Source organism: Scyliorhinus torazame, chromosome 14 (genome assembly GCF_047496885.1).
Source record: "Scyliorhinus torazame isolate Kashiwa2021f chromosome 14, sScyTor2.1, whole genome shotgun sequence".
Taxonomy (NCBI): domain Eukaryota; kingdom Metazoa; phylum Chordata; class Chondrichthyes; order Carcharhiniformes; family Scyliorhinidae; genus Scyliorhinus; species Scyliorhinus torazame.
In genome coordinates, this window is record NC_092720.1 from 168568726 (window position 1) to 168582233 (window position 13508).

The 13508-nt window shown below is 42.7% G+C and overlaps 1 protein-coding gene and 1 long non-coding RNA gene across 8 annotated transcripts in view; one reads left to right on the forward strand and one right to left on the reverse strand.

The window, feature by feature from the left end:
* The window catches only part of LOC140390200 (bromodomain-containing protein 2-like), a 19000-nt gene extending 14493 nt beyond the window's left edge, over positions 1-4507 (reverse strand). For 3 of the 7 annotated variants that reach the window (XM_072475150.1, XM_072475149.1, XM_072475151.1), the window contains exon 1: positions 2841-2953. In XM_072475150.1, the coding sequence (XP_072331251.1) occupies positions 2841-2872 (32 nt within the window). In that variant the 5' untranslated portion in view covers positions 2873-2953. Of the gene's footprint in view, positions 1-1508; positions 1532-2840; positions 2964-4351 lie in introns of those variants that run through there. The other 4 variants (XM_072475156.1, XM_072475154.1, XM_072475153.1 and 1 more) reach the window with 4 other exon arrangements.
* Positions 4490-13508, forward strand: part of LOC140390201 (uncharacterized) — a 26813-nt gene continuing 17794 nt past the window's right edge. Inside the window, exon 1 of the long non-coding RNA XR_011934584.1 lies at positions 4490-4647. This is a non-coding gene — a long non-coding RNA (uncharacterized lncRNA). The remainder of the gene's footprint in view (positions 4648-13508) is intronic.

Below are 13508 nucleotides of genomic sequence, written 5' to 3' on the forward strand. Positions count from 1 at the left end.
ACCACTCTGACCAAAAGTGCTTTATGAGATTTGTTTCATCGATCACTGACATGTGAATGAACTGATGCATCCTCTGTTGAGTGTATTGAAGTCACTGGCATATTAAACTGACCAGCTTCATACATTCTTTCTGCAGGTGTATCAAATCACAATACCACTCCTCCCTTATAGTTAAAAATATGCAACAAGTACCATGTAATTTGCTCTAGATGCGCACATGGGCAATTCAATTCAACGATTGCAGTCTTCCCATTGCACTTGTGTCCTCGGCATAGTCGGCAAGACCACCTGGCTAGTCCTACCAGGCGATGCAACAGCAATGTTTATTATCATAGAATTTACAATGCAGAAGGAGGCCATTCGGCCCATCAAGTCTGCACCGGCTCTTGGAAAGAGCACCCTACCCAAGCCCACACCTCCACCCTATCCCCATAACCCAGTAACCCCACCCAACACTAAGGGCAATTTTGGACACTACAGGCAATTTATCATGGCCAATCCGCCTAACCTGCACATCTTTGGACTGTGGGAGGAAACCGGAGCACCCGGGAGGAAACCCTCGCACACACGGGGAGGATGTGCAGATTACGCAGACAGTGACCCAAGCCGGAATCGAACCTGGGACCCTGGAGCTGGGAAGCAATTGTGCTATCCACAATGCTACCGTGCTGCCCCAAAGAAACGCAGAGGCCCATTTACAATCCCAATAAAGAGAACAGCTGCTTTAGCAATTTTTCATTCACCAAATCAGATGAGATATCTGAATGCAGTCAGTGACTACATAGGTTAATGCAATTTCTGACTCCCTATTAAAGTCTGCAGTTGAGGCCTAGTTCTTTATGGAAACTAGCACCCATTTATTCAGCGTAGGAACCTAGTATAAGAACATTCCAAGTTGTAACTTTTAACCTAAAAGAAAAATCAGAAGCTTTGCATTAGAAACATTTCTGTTTGGCATCAGCGCTAGAATTGTCATTGTACGTGGAAGCACACAATGCCTTGAGAAGCTAGCAATCAGATTTCAGAAACACATGGGACCCACAATCCACTGTTATTACACGTGCTGCTTGGATTCATGTTTACTGAAGCCAAAACACGGACTCATTCAATAATGTACCAAAAGAAATCATTTAAGGATAAATTTAAAATGTTTTCAAGTGAAAAAGATAACGTTCATCTATGCAGCTAGCTTCAGTGTGAATTACTAGACCCTCGCATGAAAAGCAGGGTAAAATACACACCACAGGCCATGTCTACTGCAAGGTTTTTGCATTTATGGATCAGAAGAAAAATCTGCTGTTTTTAAAGAAATGAAAGATAAAGGTAGAAATGAAACAAGGTTATGACTCCTTGCTCAAGGGATAGGTCTGCAGCTTAAGAAATAGGTTTGTCGTTATCTTCTCCTCATATTCTTGGGAATGAAAGGGAGTGGGGAAAAAATTAACTGGTGGAATGTCGCTTTACAAGTAGAAAGAGCATTGTTAAGCTACTTTGCCATCTTACCGCACCTTACTTGCTGTCCACTTGTGCAATCATTATTGTTTGCATTCAATTCTGAAAGGATGAATCTGGAGGAAATCGCCTGCATAATGTTTAAAAACAGATGGGGTGCACCCACACTAGTAACTGATCAAATACCACACAAGAATTGGGCGAGACAGAAAAACTCATAGATGCTCTGCTACACACGCCCACTCTGCTACAAGTGACATCAGATACATTTCCACATGGCTACTTTGTCCTGGAGCCCCTCCCTCTTTCCCTCAACATAAATATTCTGATTATCCAAAAAGACAATTTCCCCTGCATTACAAAGACAACGTGCATTGTACCAAAATATTACACAAGGTGTTACAAACACATGCATGACAATGTAAACTCTACTAAAATTTAAAATAACCCCAAAAATAAAAACGAAACACCTCCACAAGCCAGTTTGGTAAGTTTTAATTTAAGAGTTATATAGAAGTACAGTGCAAATAGTTGGAACACTGATGAGATACAGCATACAATAGAAGATTGACTTGCAGTAGTATCTTCATCATTGGACATAATTTGGAAATTTGTGTACTTGAACCCATGTGTTGCCACTGAAAGTGCACCATAGATGCATATTAAAATTTAAACGTCAACTATTTTCTCATAACCAAGGTCATTAGATTCTGATCCGAATCATCCACATCCAGGAATGGCAAAGGGTCCAAAATTAGATGTCACAAATAAACATTAAATGAATCCCCTTTGTTATGTTTACATTTGGAGCATCCGTCCCAAATATAAACAGCATGGCTGTTTTCAGTTGAAAAGGTGGGCAAAAACACGTCAATGATGACAGAACTCCTCCAGTTCATTCAAATTACAGAACTTGTGCAGCACATGAAACCCCAAAGAATTGCAGATTTTGTAAAAACGCTGTTATTCTGTGAATATTAGTTGAGAATGATCCGTTAATGTGCACATAATACAAGCAGCACTGACAAGTTACAATCAAAAATTTGGAGTAAAGTGGCTCAGGAAAATAAAATCCACAGCTGCAAAAGTACACTTGTGGACAGATGAATACAATGAGTTTTGGAAATGATTATAATTTATTAATTTGGAATTCGCCCTTCTCCTCCTCCCCCCAGTTCAGTGAATCCCCCGTATCCCAGCCCGGATGTGTACTGTATGTATACTGTTTGTGAATGGCAGAAAATGGCGGCCCCGGCTGCCGGGCCTGCTCCTGCTCCCTGGGTACTCTCTCTCTCTCCGCCTCCGGGATTTTCTGCCTGCTCGCCCTTGCATTTCTCTTCAATACTGCTTCCATTACACGGCCGGGGATCTGCACTGCTCTGCCGTACCTGTCGAGCCCCGGATGAGTGGCCGTTTCCATCAGATGCCGCCTGATTGCGCGTCCACTCGGTTCTCTCCCCCACGTCTCTCCCTCTCCGGTTTCGGCAAAAGCAAATGGCGCCGCGGCGCTCCAGCCCGCCCTTTTATACCGCCCACCGCCCGGCAGGCGCCGCTGATTGGCCGGCGCCGCGCGGCGGCCCGCCCGCCCATCACACGCCGCTGGCCGCCATTGGTGGAGGGCCAACACGTGAGCGCGGGCCCCGCGGCCGGGCGCGCCGCCATTGGACGCGGCGCCGAGTCACGCGGCCAGGCTGGTGGCCGCCGTCAGCCGAGTGGGAGAGAAAGGACAAGTCAGCCATTACACAACAGGGAGGGGACACAAACACATTTACAGACGGTGTGTATATAGAAGGGGAGGGGAATACGAATATTGTGCCCGCAATCGAAACCCTGGCACTCCATATTCACAACACTGCAGCCCGGGACAGAGAGACACCCACCCGCTGTGTGTGGGGTGGGGGGGCTCACTCCCAGGAGGAATTAACATACCCCACCCTCAATCAGCACACTACCTTTTACCCGGGGGCGGGGGCTACACCAGCCAAATGCCCAGGTCTAACACACCAGCAGTGTGGGCAGCTCCGGCTACTACAGGGGAACACAGGAATCGGGCAATTCAAAGAGGCGGTGCCGGCTGGGATCAGGCCCCAGGCTACAATACACAGGCCCGCCGCCATCTTTGGAAACATTACACAGCAAAAAAAAACAATACGATAGGACTGCCATTGGAGAGGCGGTAGAGAAAACATCACCAACTCAGTCCTTACGGCAAGGGGAGCCATCTCACTCTATTAAATTCCCTCCAGGAGAGAGAAGGGACGCAGACGGTGTGTGTGGAGAGTGGGAAACCAAATGGGGAAGACATCACCCTAACCTTCCTGTTCCAAACTTAAGCAATTCAACCCAAACCACTGCCAGAAAAACCAAAACTCGCAATCCATGGAGCGTCTTTCCAACTATTGGCCGTGATTGAAACTGGAAGAACCATGTTTTAAAAACAAAAGGTTTATTGATTTAATTCGTTCATACTTTTGCTCCCTCCCACCCCCATCAAGACTCTTCAGCCAACTCAAAAAACCCCAAAACTGACGGATTTACGTCTAACCCACAAAGTGTCTCTTAGGCTTTAAACTACTTTTTTTTTTTTTAATTGCAAATTTAAAAATCGTCTATTCCTCCTCCCCCCCCCACCACCCACAACACTGATTTCCTGTCAGTAAGCGAAATTTAGTCGGCTGGTGGGTTTTAAACAGCTAAAGTTTTCTTTTTGTTTGTTTTGTACCGTTAAATTCGGTTAGGCCAGCAGGAATTTGGAATTGGATTTGAAATTTTTCTCCAGCTTCCATTTCCTAACGGCTGCCGCTCCGCCAGCTCGACGGCTAATTGGCTGCGGCCGGTCACATGACACCGCAGCCTCCCCTCGCCGACAACTCAGCCCCAAATCGAGCCCATTTCTCACCTTTCGCCCGGCGGCCGAGCTCCCCTCGCCTCGGCCGCCTCCTCCTCCGTCCCCTGCGTCGAACCCGGCTCCGGCAGCCCGATTTTAACCGCCTTTTGTCCTCCATTTTCCACAAAATGTTAACAAAGAAAATCTCCAGCTACGTCAGCGCTCGCCCCGCAGGCACCCGCCCATTGGCCGCCTCCGGTCACGTGACGCGCCACCGGCTTTAAAACGCTTTTTCTTCCTCCCCAGCCGCCGTTTTCCAGCCTTCTGCCCCCGAAATGCAGCATTGGCGCCGCGATGCATCGACTCCCGTGAGTATCGGGTCTGCAGCAGCGCCCTTTGCACGTTCTTTAACCCTCTCGGGTGTCTCGACTGTGATGGCGGCTTCGGGTTAATGTCGGCGTGGTCCCGCTGGAGGGCGGACTGCGCATGTGCAGAGAGAGGGGGATGGGAACCTGGCTGCCAGTGCGCGTGCGCATTTCCCCTTCTCTCTCTTCTCCCCCCCCCTTCCAGGATTTGCTGTTCCTTCCACCTTTGTCTCTGCTCAGCAAAGATTTGGGCTCACTCCCCTCCCCCAGTCTGAATCCAGTGACAAGGCACAGATCAGGTTAATAACAGGTATTTTTTCTCGAAGAATGCACACAGCAGACAAAAGGCACCCCTCACCACTTAGATTACCAAAGCTGTTGTCCAAAAATGTCTGACAAAATGTAACAAAAGGTTCAGCAAGTCAGCAGACAGGGTGGTGCATTTAATTCCCAAGATGTACTATGGTGCTGGAAATGCTGAATTCTGACTAAAACATGAGCAAAAAAATGTAGGTCCTGGTTAACCAGTGCAAAAACAAAATTAAAAGCAATCCACAAGTTCCTGAGCAACAGAAAGCAATATAGAACAACACAGTTCAATGTCTCTGCTTCATAGCTGACAACTCCTGTTATGTCCTGAACTTGGCCTAACTCTTCCAAACATCCCACCATTGCTTCGCAAAGTTAGGAAGGGGGAAACATCCAGCATTCAATGACTTGTCCTGCACTTGTAAAATTGGGCCAGACCATCAGCCCAAGATGGCACGGTAGCACAGTGGTTAGCACCGTTGCCTCATGGCTCCAGGGTCCCAGGTTCGATTCCCGTCTTGGGTCACTGTCTGTGTGGAGTCTGCACTTTTTCCCCGTGTCTGCGTGGGTTTCCTCCCACAGTCCAAAGATGTGCAGGTTAGGTGGATTGGCCACGCTAAATTGTCCCTTCGTGTCCAAAAAAGGTTAAGTGGTGTTATGGGGGTTACAGGGATTGGGTGGAGGTGTGGGCTTAGGTGGGGTGCTCTTTCCAAGGGCCAGTGCAGACCCGATGGGCCGAATGGCCTCCTGCACTGTAAATTCTATGATGAATCAAGATTGCTATTGTTTATTGTCCAGGAGTGGTTTCAAAATGAATAATGCTCCAAAGCAGATGTCCTGGATCGCAATGAAAGGAGCAAGGCCAAACCTTTCGGCCTACTGAGCCTACTCCGCAATTGAAAATGAAAATCACTTATTGTCACAAGTAGGCTACAATGAAGTTACTGTGAAAAGCCCCTAGTCACCACATTCCGGCATCTGTTCGGGAAGGCTGGTACGGGAATTGAACCGTGCTGCTGGCCTGCCTTGGTCTGCTTTAAAAGCCAGCTATTTAGCCCAGTGTGCTAATCCAGCCCCAATTCAATAAGATAATGGCTGATCTAATTGTGGACTTAAACTCTACTTTCCTGACACCCAAATCGATCCAGCATTTCTCCCAACATTTTGGAGCAATATGCATGTCAAACAGTGATGCTCAGGCTCTGAAGTTCGCTCCTTCAACACAAAACTTTTAAATGAAAGAAAACACGTTCTAAACAAAGGATAAGGCAAGACTGTACTAACACAAAACAGAACAGACTCTCACAAACATGCTGACTTGGTAATTCATTCCCTAATCTCCATTTTACTCATTGCAAAGTCCCATAATTATAGTCAACATATCATCAAAGCAGTGAAGATCTACTCAACAGTCAATATAACACATGTCAGTGAGTATCGAACCAATAAACTTCAGTAAAACTAGAACACGACTGAAGAAGAAGTTACTTTTGCACACAAATTAGCAGCGAGTCACTGGAGTAATTGTAAAGCACTGTCAGCAACCATTGAATAGAAGGTTAAATTTGAAAAAATGCAACAATTTAAATTCTATTGGTTCAACTCACTAACTATGACACAAGTGAGTGAAAACCCAATTGGAGGGATGTACCACAGTGAGGGTCCAGTCATTAAACTACAGCAAATAAAACATGCATCAAAAAAGATGTGAATAAACTGGAGGGTCACATACACTAGTGAACTCCTGACCAATACGTATGGCACAACACAAATGATCCATGAGGCTACAGTCAACACACAAAACAAATATAAAGCACAGGGATGAGAATCAATAATACAAATCAATACAAAAGGATCCATTCAATAAACACAGAAATACATAACACACCTGTGAGGAACCAGTCATAAAAATGTACTTCATCAGTGAAGGCACGGTGGCGCAGGGGTTCACACTGCTGCCTCACGGGGCCAAGTATCCGTGTTTGATCCCAACCCGGGTCACTGTCCATGTGGAGTTTGCACATTCTCCCCATTCTTCCGATGTCTGCGTGGGTTTCACCCCCACAATTCAAAGATGTGCAGGGTAGGTGGATTGGCCACGCTAAATTGCCACTTAATTGGAAAAAAGATGAATGGGGTATTCTAATTATATAAAATAAAGAAAAAAATTTTAAATGACTATTACATAACATTGGTCTCTGACCAACAGTTTACAGAATAACCAAGTGATGATCCAGTTAAGGAACTAAAGGTATGAAATTTGTGCCAGTGAGGATCCAGTCACTTTGCTACAGTAAATATAACACAGCAGCGATGATCCTGTATCCAAATGACAGTAAATATAACATAAACCAGTACCAAAACTACGGTAAATAGAACACACGTCAGTGACGGTCCAGCCTCGAAACAAGAGTAAATATAACACACACCAGTGAGGATCCAGACTTCAAACTACAGTAAATATGTCCCACAACGAGGAGAATCCTGTAACAAAACTAAGTAATATAGAATACACACCAGTAAGGATACAGTAGCTAAACTACAATAAATATATAACACACACCAGTAAGGATCCAGTAGCTAAACTACAGTCAATAAACGACAGTAAATATAATGCACACCAGTGAGGACCAGTCAATAAACTACAGTAAATACAACACACACCAGTGAGGATCCAGTCAATAAACTACAGTAAATATAACTCACACCAGTGAGGATCAAGACTGTAAACTACAGTAAATATAACACACACCAATGACGAGACAGCCAATAAAGTACAGTAAATATCGCATACATCAGTGATGATTCAGTCTCTAAACTACAGCGAATATAACAGATACCACGGAGGAGCCAGTTAATAAACTGCAGTAAATACAGCACACACAAGTGAGGATCCAGTCAATAAACTACAGTAAATATAACACACACCAATGAGGATCCAGACTGTAAACTACAGTAAATATAACACACACCGTGAGGATCTAGTTAATAAATAACCGTAAATATAACATACACCAGTGAGGATCCAGTACCAAAACTACGGTAAATAGAACACACGTCAGTGATGGTCCAGCCTCGAAACAACAGTAAATATAACACACACCAGTGAGGATCCAGACTGCAAACTACAGTAAATATGTCCCACAACGAGGAGAATCCTGTAACAAAACTAAGTAATATAGAATACACACCAGTAAGGATACAGTAGCTAAACTACAATAAATATATAACACACACCAGTGAGGATCCAGTCAATAAACTACAGTAAATATAACACACACCCGTGAGAATCCAGTCAATAAACTACAGTAAATATAACACACACCGTGAGAATCCAGTCAATAAACTACAGTAAATATAACACACACCAGTGAGGATCCTGGGTATTGAGTATTCTAAATATTTAAAATAAAGAACATTTTAAAAAGTGAATGTTGCCCAACATTGGTCTTTGCCCAACAGTTCACAAAACGATCCAGTGATGATCCAGTTGAGGAACTACAGGAATGCAATTTGCGCGAGTGTGGATCCAGTCACTTTGCTACAGTAAATATAACACACACCAGTGAGGATCCAGTCAACAAACTACAGTAAATATAACACACACCAGTGAGGATCCAGTCAATAAACTACAGTAAATATAACACACACCAGTGAGGATCCAGTCAATAAACTACAGTAAAAATAACACACCAATGATAGAACACACACCAGTGAGGATCCATTTTCTAAACTACAGTAAATATAACACAACCAGTGAGGATCCAGTCTCTAATCTACAGCAAATATTACACACACCAGTGAGGCTCCAGTCTGTAAACTACAATTAATACAACACACACCAAGGGCAGCACGGTGGCGCAGTAGTTAGCACTGCTGCCTCACGGCGCCGAGGTCCCAGGTTCGATCTCGGCTCGGGGTCACTGTCCATGTGGAATTTGCACATTCTCCCCATGTTTGCGTGGGTTTTACCCCCACAGCCCAAAGATGTGAAAGGTAGGTGGATTAGCCTCACTAAACTGCCCCTAAATTGGAATAAATTATTTCGGAACTCTACATTTATTAAAAAAGATAACAAACACCAGTGAGGACCAGTCAATAAACTACAGTAAATATAACACACACCAGTGAGGACCAGTCAATAAACTACAGTAAATATAACACACACCAGTGAGGACCAGTCAATAAACTACAGTAAATATAACTCACACCAGTGCAGACCAGTCAATAAACTACAGTAAATATAACTCACACCAGTGCAGACCAGTCAATAAACTACAGTAAATATAACACACACCAGTGAGGACCAGTCAATAAACTACAGTAAATATAACTCACACCAGTGCAGACCAGTCAATAAACTACTGTAAATATAACTCACACCAGTGCAGACCAGTCAATAAACTACAGTAAATATAACTCACACCAGTGCAGACCAGTCAATAAACTACAGTAAATATAACACACACCAGTGAGGACCAGTCAATAAACTACAGTAAATATAACTCACACCAGTGCAGACCAGTCAATAAACTACTGTAAATATAACTCACACCAGTGCAGACCAGTCAATAAACTACAGTAAATACAACACACACCAGTGAGGACCAATCAATAAACTACAGTAAATATAACACACCAGTGCAGACCAGTCAATAAACTACAGTAAATACAACACACACCAGTGAGGACCAATCAATAAACTACAGTAAATATAACACACCAGTGCAGACCAGTCAATAAACTACAGTAAATACAACACACACCAGTGAGGACCAGTCAATAAACTACAGTAAATATAACTCACACCAGTGAGGACCAGTCAATAATCTACAGTAAATATAACACACACCAATGAGGATCCTGGGTATTGGGTATTCTAAATATTTAAAATAAAGAACATTTTAAAAAGTGAATGTTGCCCAACATTGGTCTTTGCCCAACAGTTCACAAAACGATCCAGTGATGATCCAGTTGAGGAACGACAGGAATGCAATTTGCGCGAGTGTGGATCCAGTCACTTTGCTACAGTAAATATAACACACACCCGTGAGAATCCAGTCAATAAACTACAGTAAATATAACACACACCAGTGAGGATCCAGTCAATAAACTACAGTAAATATAACACACACCAGTGAGGATCCTGGGTATTGAGTATTCTAAATATTTAAAATAAAGAACATTTTAAAAAGTGAATGTTGCCCAACATTGGTCTTTACCCAACAGTTCACAAAACGATCCAGTGATGATCCAGTTGAGGAACTACAGGAATGCAATTTGCGCGAGTGTGGATCCAGTCACTTTGCTACAGTAAATATAACACACACCAGTGAGGATCCAGTCAATAAACTACAGTAAATATAACACACCAATGATAGAACACACACCAGTGAGGATCCATTTTCTAAACTACAGTAAATATAACACAACCAGTGAGGATCCAGTCTCTAATCTACAGCAAATATTACACACACCAGTGAGGCTCCAGTCTGTAAACTACAATTAATATAACACACACCAAGGGCAGCACGGTGGCGCAGTAGTTAGCACTGCTGCCTCACGGCGCCGAGGTCCCAGGTTCGATCTCGGCTCGGGGTCACTGTCCGTGTGGAGTTTGCACATTCTCCCCATGTTTGCGTGGGTTTTACCCCCACAGCCCAAAGATGTGAAAGGTAGGTGGATTAGCCTCACTAAACTGCCCCTAAATTGGAATAAATTATTTCTGAACTCTACATTTATTAAAAAAGATAACAAACACCAGTGAGGACCAGTCAATAAACTACAGTAAATATAACACACACCAGTGCGGACCAGTCAATAAACTACAGTAAATATAACTCACACTAGTGAGGACCAGTCAATAAACTACAGTAAATATAACACACACCAGTGAGGACCAGTCAATAAACTACAGTAAATACAACACACACCATTGAGGACCAGTCAATAAACTACAGTAAATACAACACACACCAGTGAGGACCAGTCAATAAACTACAGTAAATATAACACACACCAGTGAGCATCCAGTCAATAAACTACAGTAAATATAACTCACACCAGTGAGGATCAAGACTGTAAACTACAGTAAATATAACACACACCAATGACGAGACAGCCAATAATGTACAGTAAATATTGCATACATCAGTGACGATTCAGTCTCTAAACTACAGCGAATATAACAGATACCACGGAGGAGCCAGTTAATAAACTGCAGTAAATACAGCACACACAAGTGAGGATCCAGTCAATAAACTACAGTAAATATAACACACACCAATGAGGATCCAGACTGTAAACTACAGTAAATATAACACACACCGTGAGGATCTAGTTAATAAATAACCGTAAATATAACATACACCAGTGAGGATCCAGTACCAAAACTACGGTAAATAGAACACACGTCAGTGATGGTCCAGCCTCGAAACAACAGTAAATATAACACACACCAGTGAGGATCCAGACTGCAAACTACAGTAAATATGTCCCACAACGAGGAGAATCCTGTAACAAAACTAAGTAATATAGAATACACACCAGTAAGGATACAGTAGCTAAACTACAATAAATATATAACACACACCAGTGAGGATCCAGTCAATAAACTACAGTAAATATAACACACAGCGGTGAAGATCCAGTCAATAAACTACAGTAAATATAACACACACCCGTGAGAATCCAGTCAATAAACTACAGTAAATATAACTCACACCCGTGAGAATCCAGTCAATAAACTACAGTAAATATAACACACACCAGTGAGGATCCAGTCAATAAACTACAGTAAATATAACACACGCCAGTGAGAATTCAGTCAATAAACTACAGTAAATATAACACACAGCGGTGAAGATCCAGTCAATAAACTACAGTAAATATAACACACACCCGTGAGAATCCAGTCAATAAACTACAGTAAATATAACACACAGCGGTGAAGATCCAGTCAATAAACTACAGTAAATATAACACACACCCGTGAGAATCCAGTCAATAAACTACAGTAAATATAACTCACACCCGTGAGAATCCAGTCAATAAACTACAGTAAATATAACACACACCAGTGAGAATCCAGTCAATAAACTACAGTAAATATAACACACACCCGTGAGAATCCAGTCACTTTGCTTCAGTAACTATAACACACACCCGTGAGAATCCAGTCAATAAACTACAGTAAATATAACACACACCCGTGAGGACCAGTCAATAAACTACAGTAAAAATAACACACACCCGTGAGAATCCAGTCAATAAACTACAGTAAATATAACACACACCCGTGAGAATCCAGTCAATAAACTACAGTAAATATAACACACACCGTGAGAATCCAGTCAATAAACTACAGTAAATATAACACACACCAGTGAGGATCCTGGGTATTGAGTATTCTAAATATTTAAAATAAAGAACATTTTAAAAAGTGAATGTTGCACAACATTGGTCTTTGCCCAACAGTTCACAAAACGATCCAGTGATGATCCAGTTGAGGAACTACAGGAATGCAATTTGCGCGAGTGTGGATCCAGTCACTTTGCTACAGTAAATATAACACACACCAGTGAGGATCCAGTCAATAAACTACAGTAAATATAACACACCAATGATAGAACACACACCAGTGAGGATCCATTTTCTAAACTACAGTAAATATAACACAACCAGTGAGGATCCAGTCTCTAATATACAGCAAATATTACACACACCAGTGAGGCTCCAGTCTGTAAACTACAATTAATATAACACACACCAAGGGCAGCACGGTGGCGCAGTAGTTAGCACTGCTGCCTCACGGCGCCGAGGTCCCAGGTTCGATCTCGGCTCGGGGTCACTGTCCATGTGGAGTTTGCACATTCTCCCCGTGTTTACGTGGGTTTTACCCCCACAGCCCAAAGATGTGAAAGGTAGGTGGATTAGCCTCACTAAACTGCCCCTAAATTGGAATAAATTATTTCGGAACTCTACATTTATTAAAAAAGATAACAAACACCAGTGAGGATCCAGTCAATAAACTACAGTAAATATAACACACCAATGATAGAACACACACCAGTGAGGATCCATTTTCTAAACTACAGTAAATATAACACACACCAGTGAGGACCAGTCAATAAACTACAGTAAATATAACACAACCAGTGAGGACCAGTCAATAAACTACAGTAAATATAACTCACACCAGTGAGGACCAGTCAATAATCTACAGTAAATATAACACACACCAGTGAGGATCCTGGGTATTGAGTATTCTAAATATTTAAAATAAAGAACATTTTAAAAATTGAATGTTGCCCAACATTGGTCTTTGCCCAACAGTTCACAAAACGATCCAGTGATGATCCAGTTGAGGAACTACAGGAATGCAATTTGCTCGAGTGTGGATCCAGTCACTTTGCTTCAGTAAATATAACACACACCAGTGAGGATCCAGTCAACAAACTACAGTAAATATAACACACGCCAGTGAGGATCCAGTCAATAAACTACAGTAAATATAACACACACCAGTGAGGATCCAGACTAAACTACAGTAAATA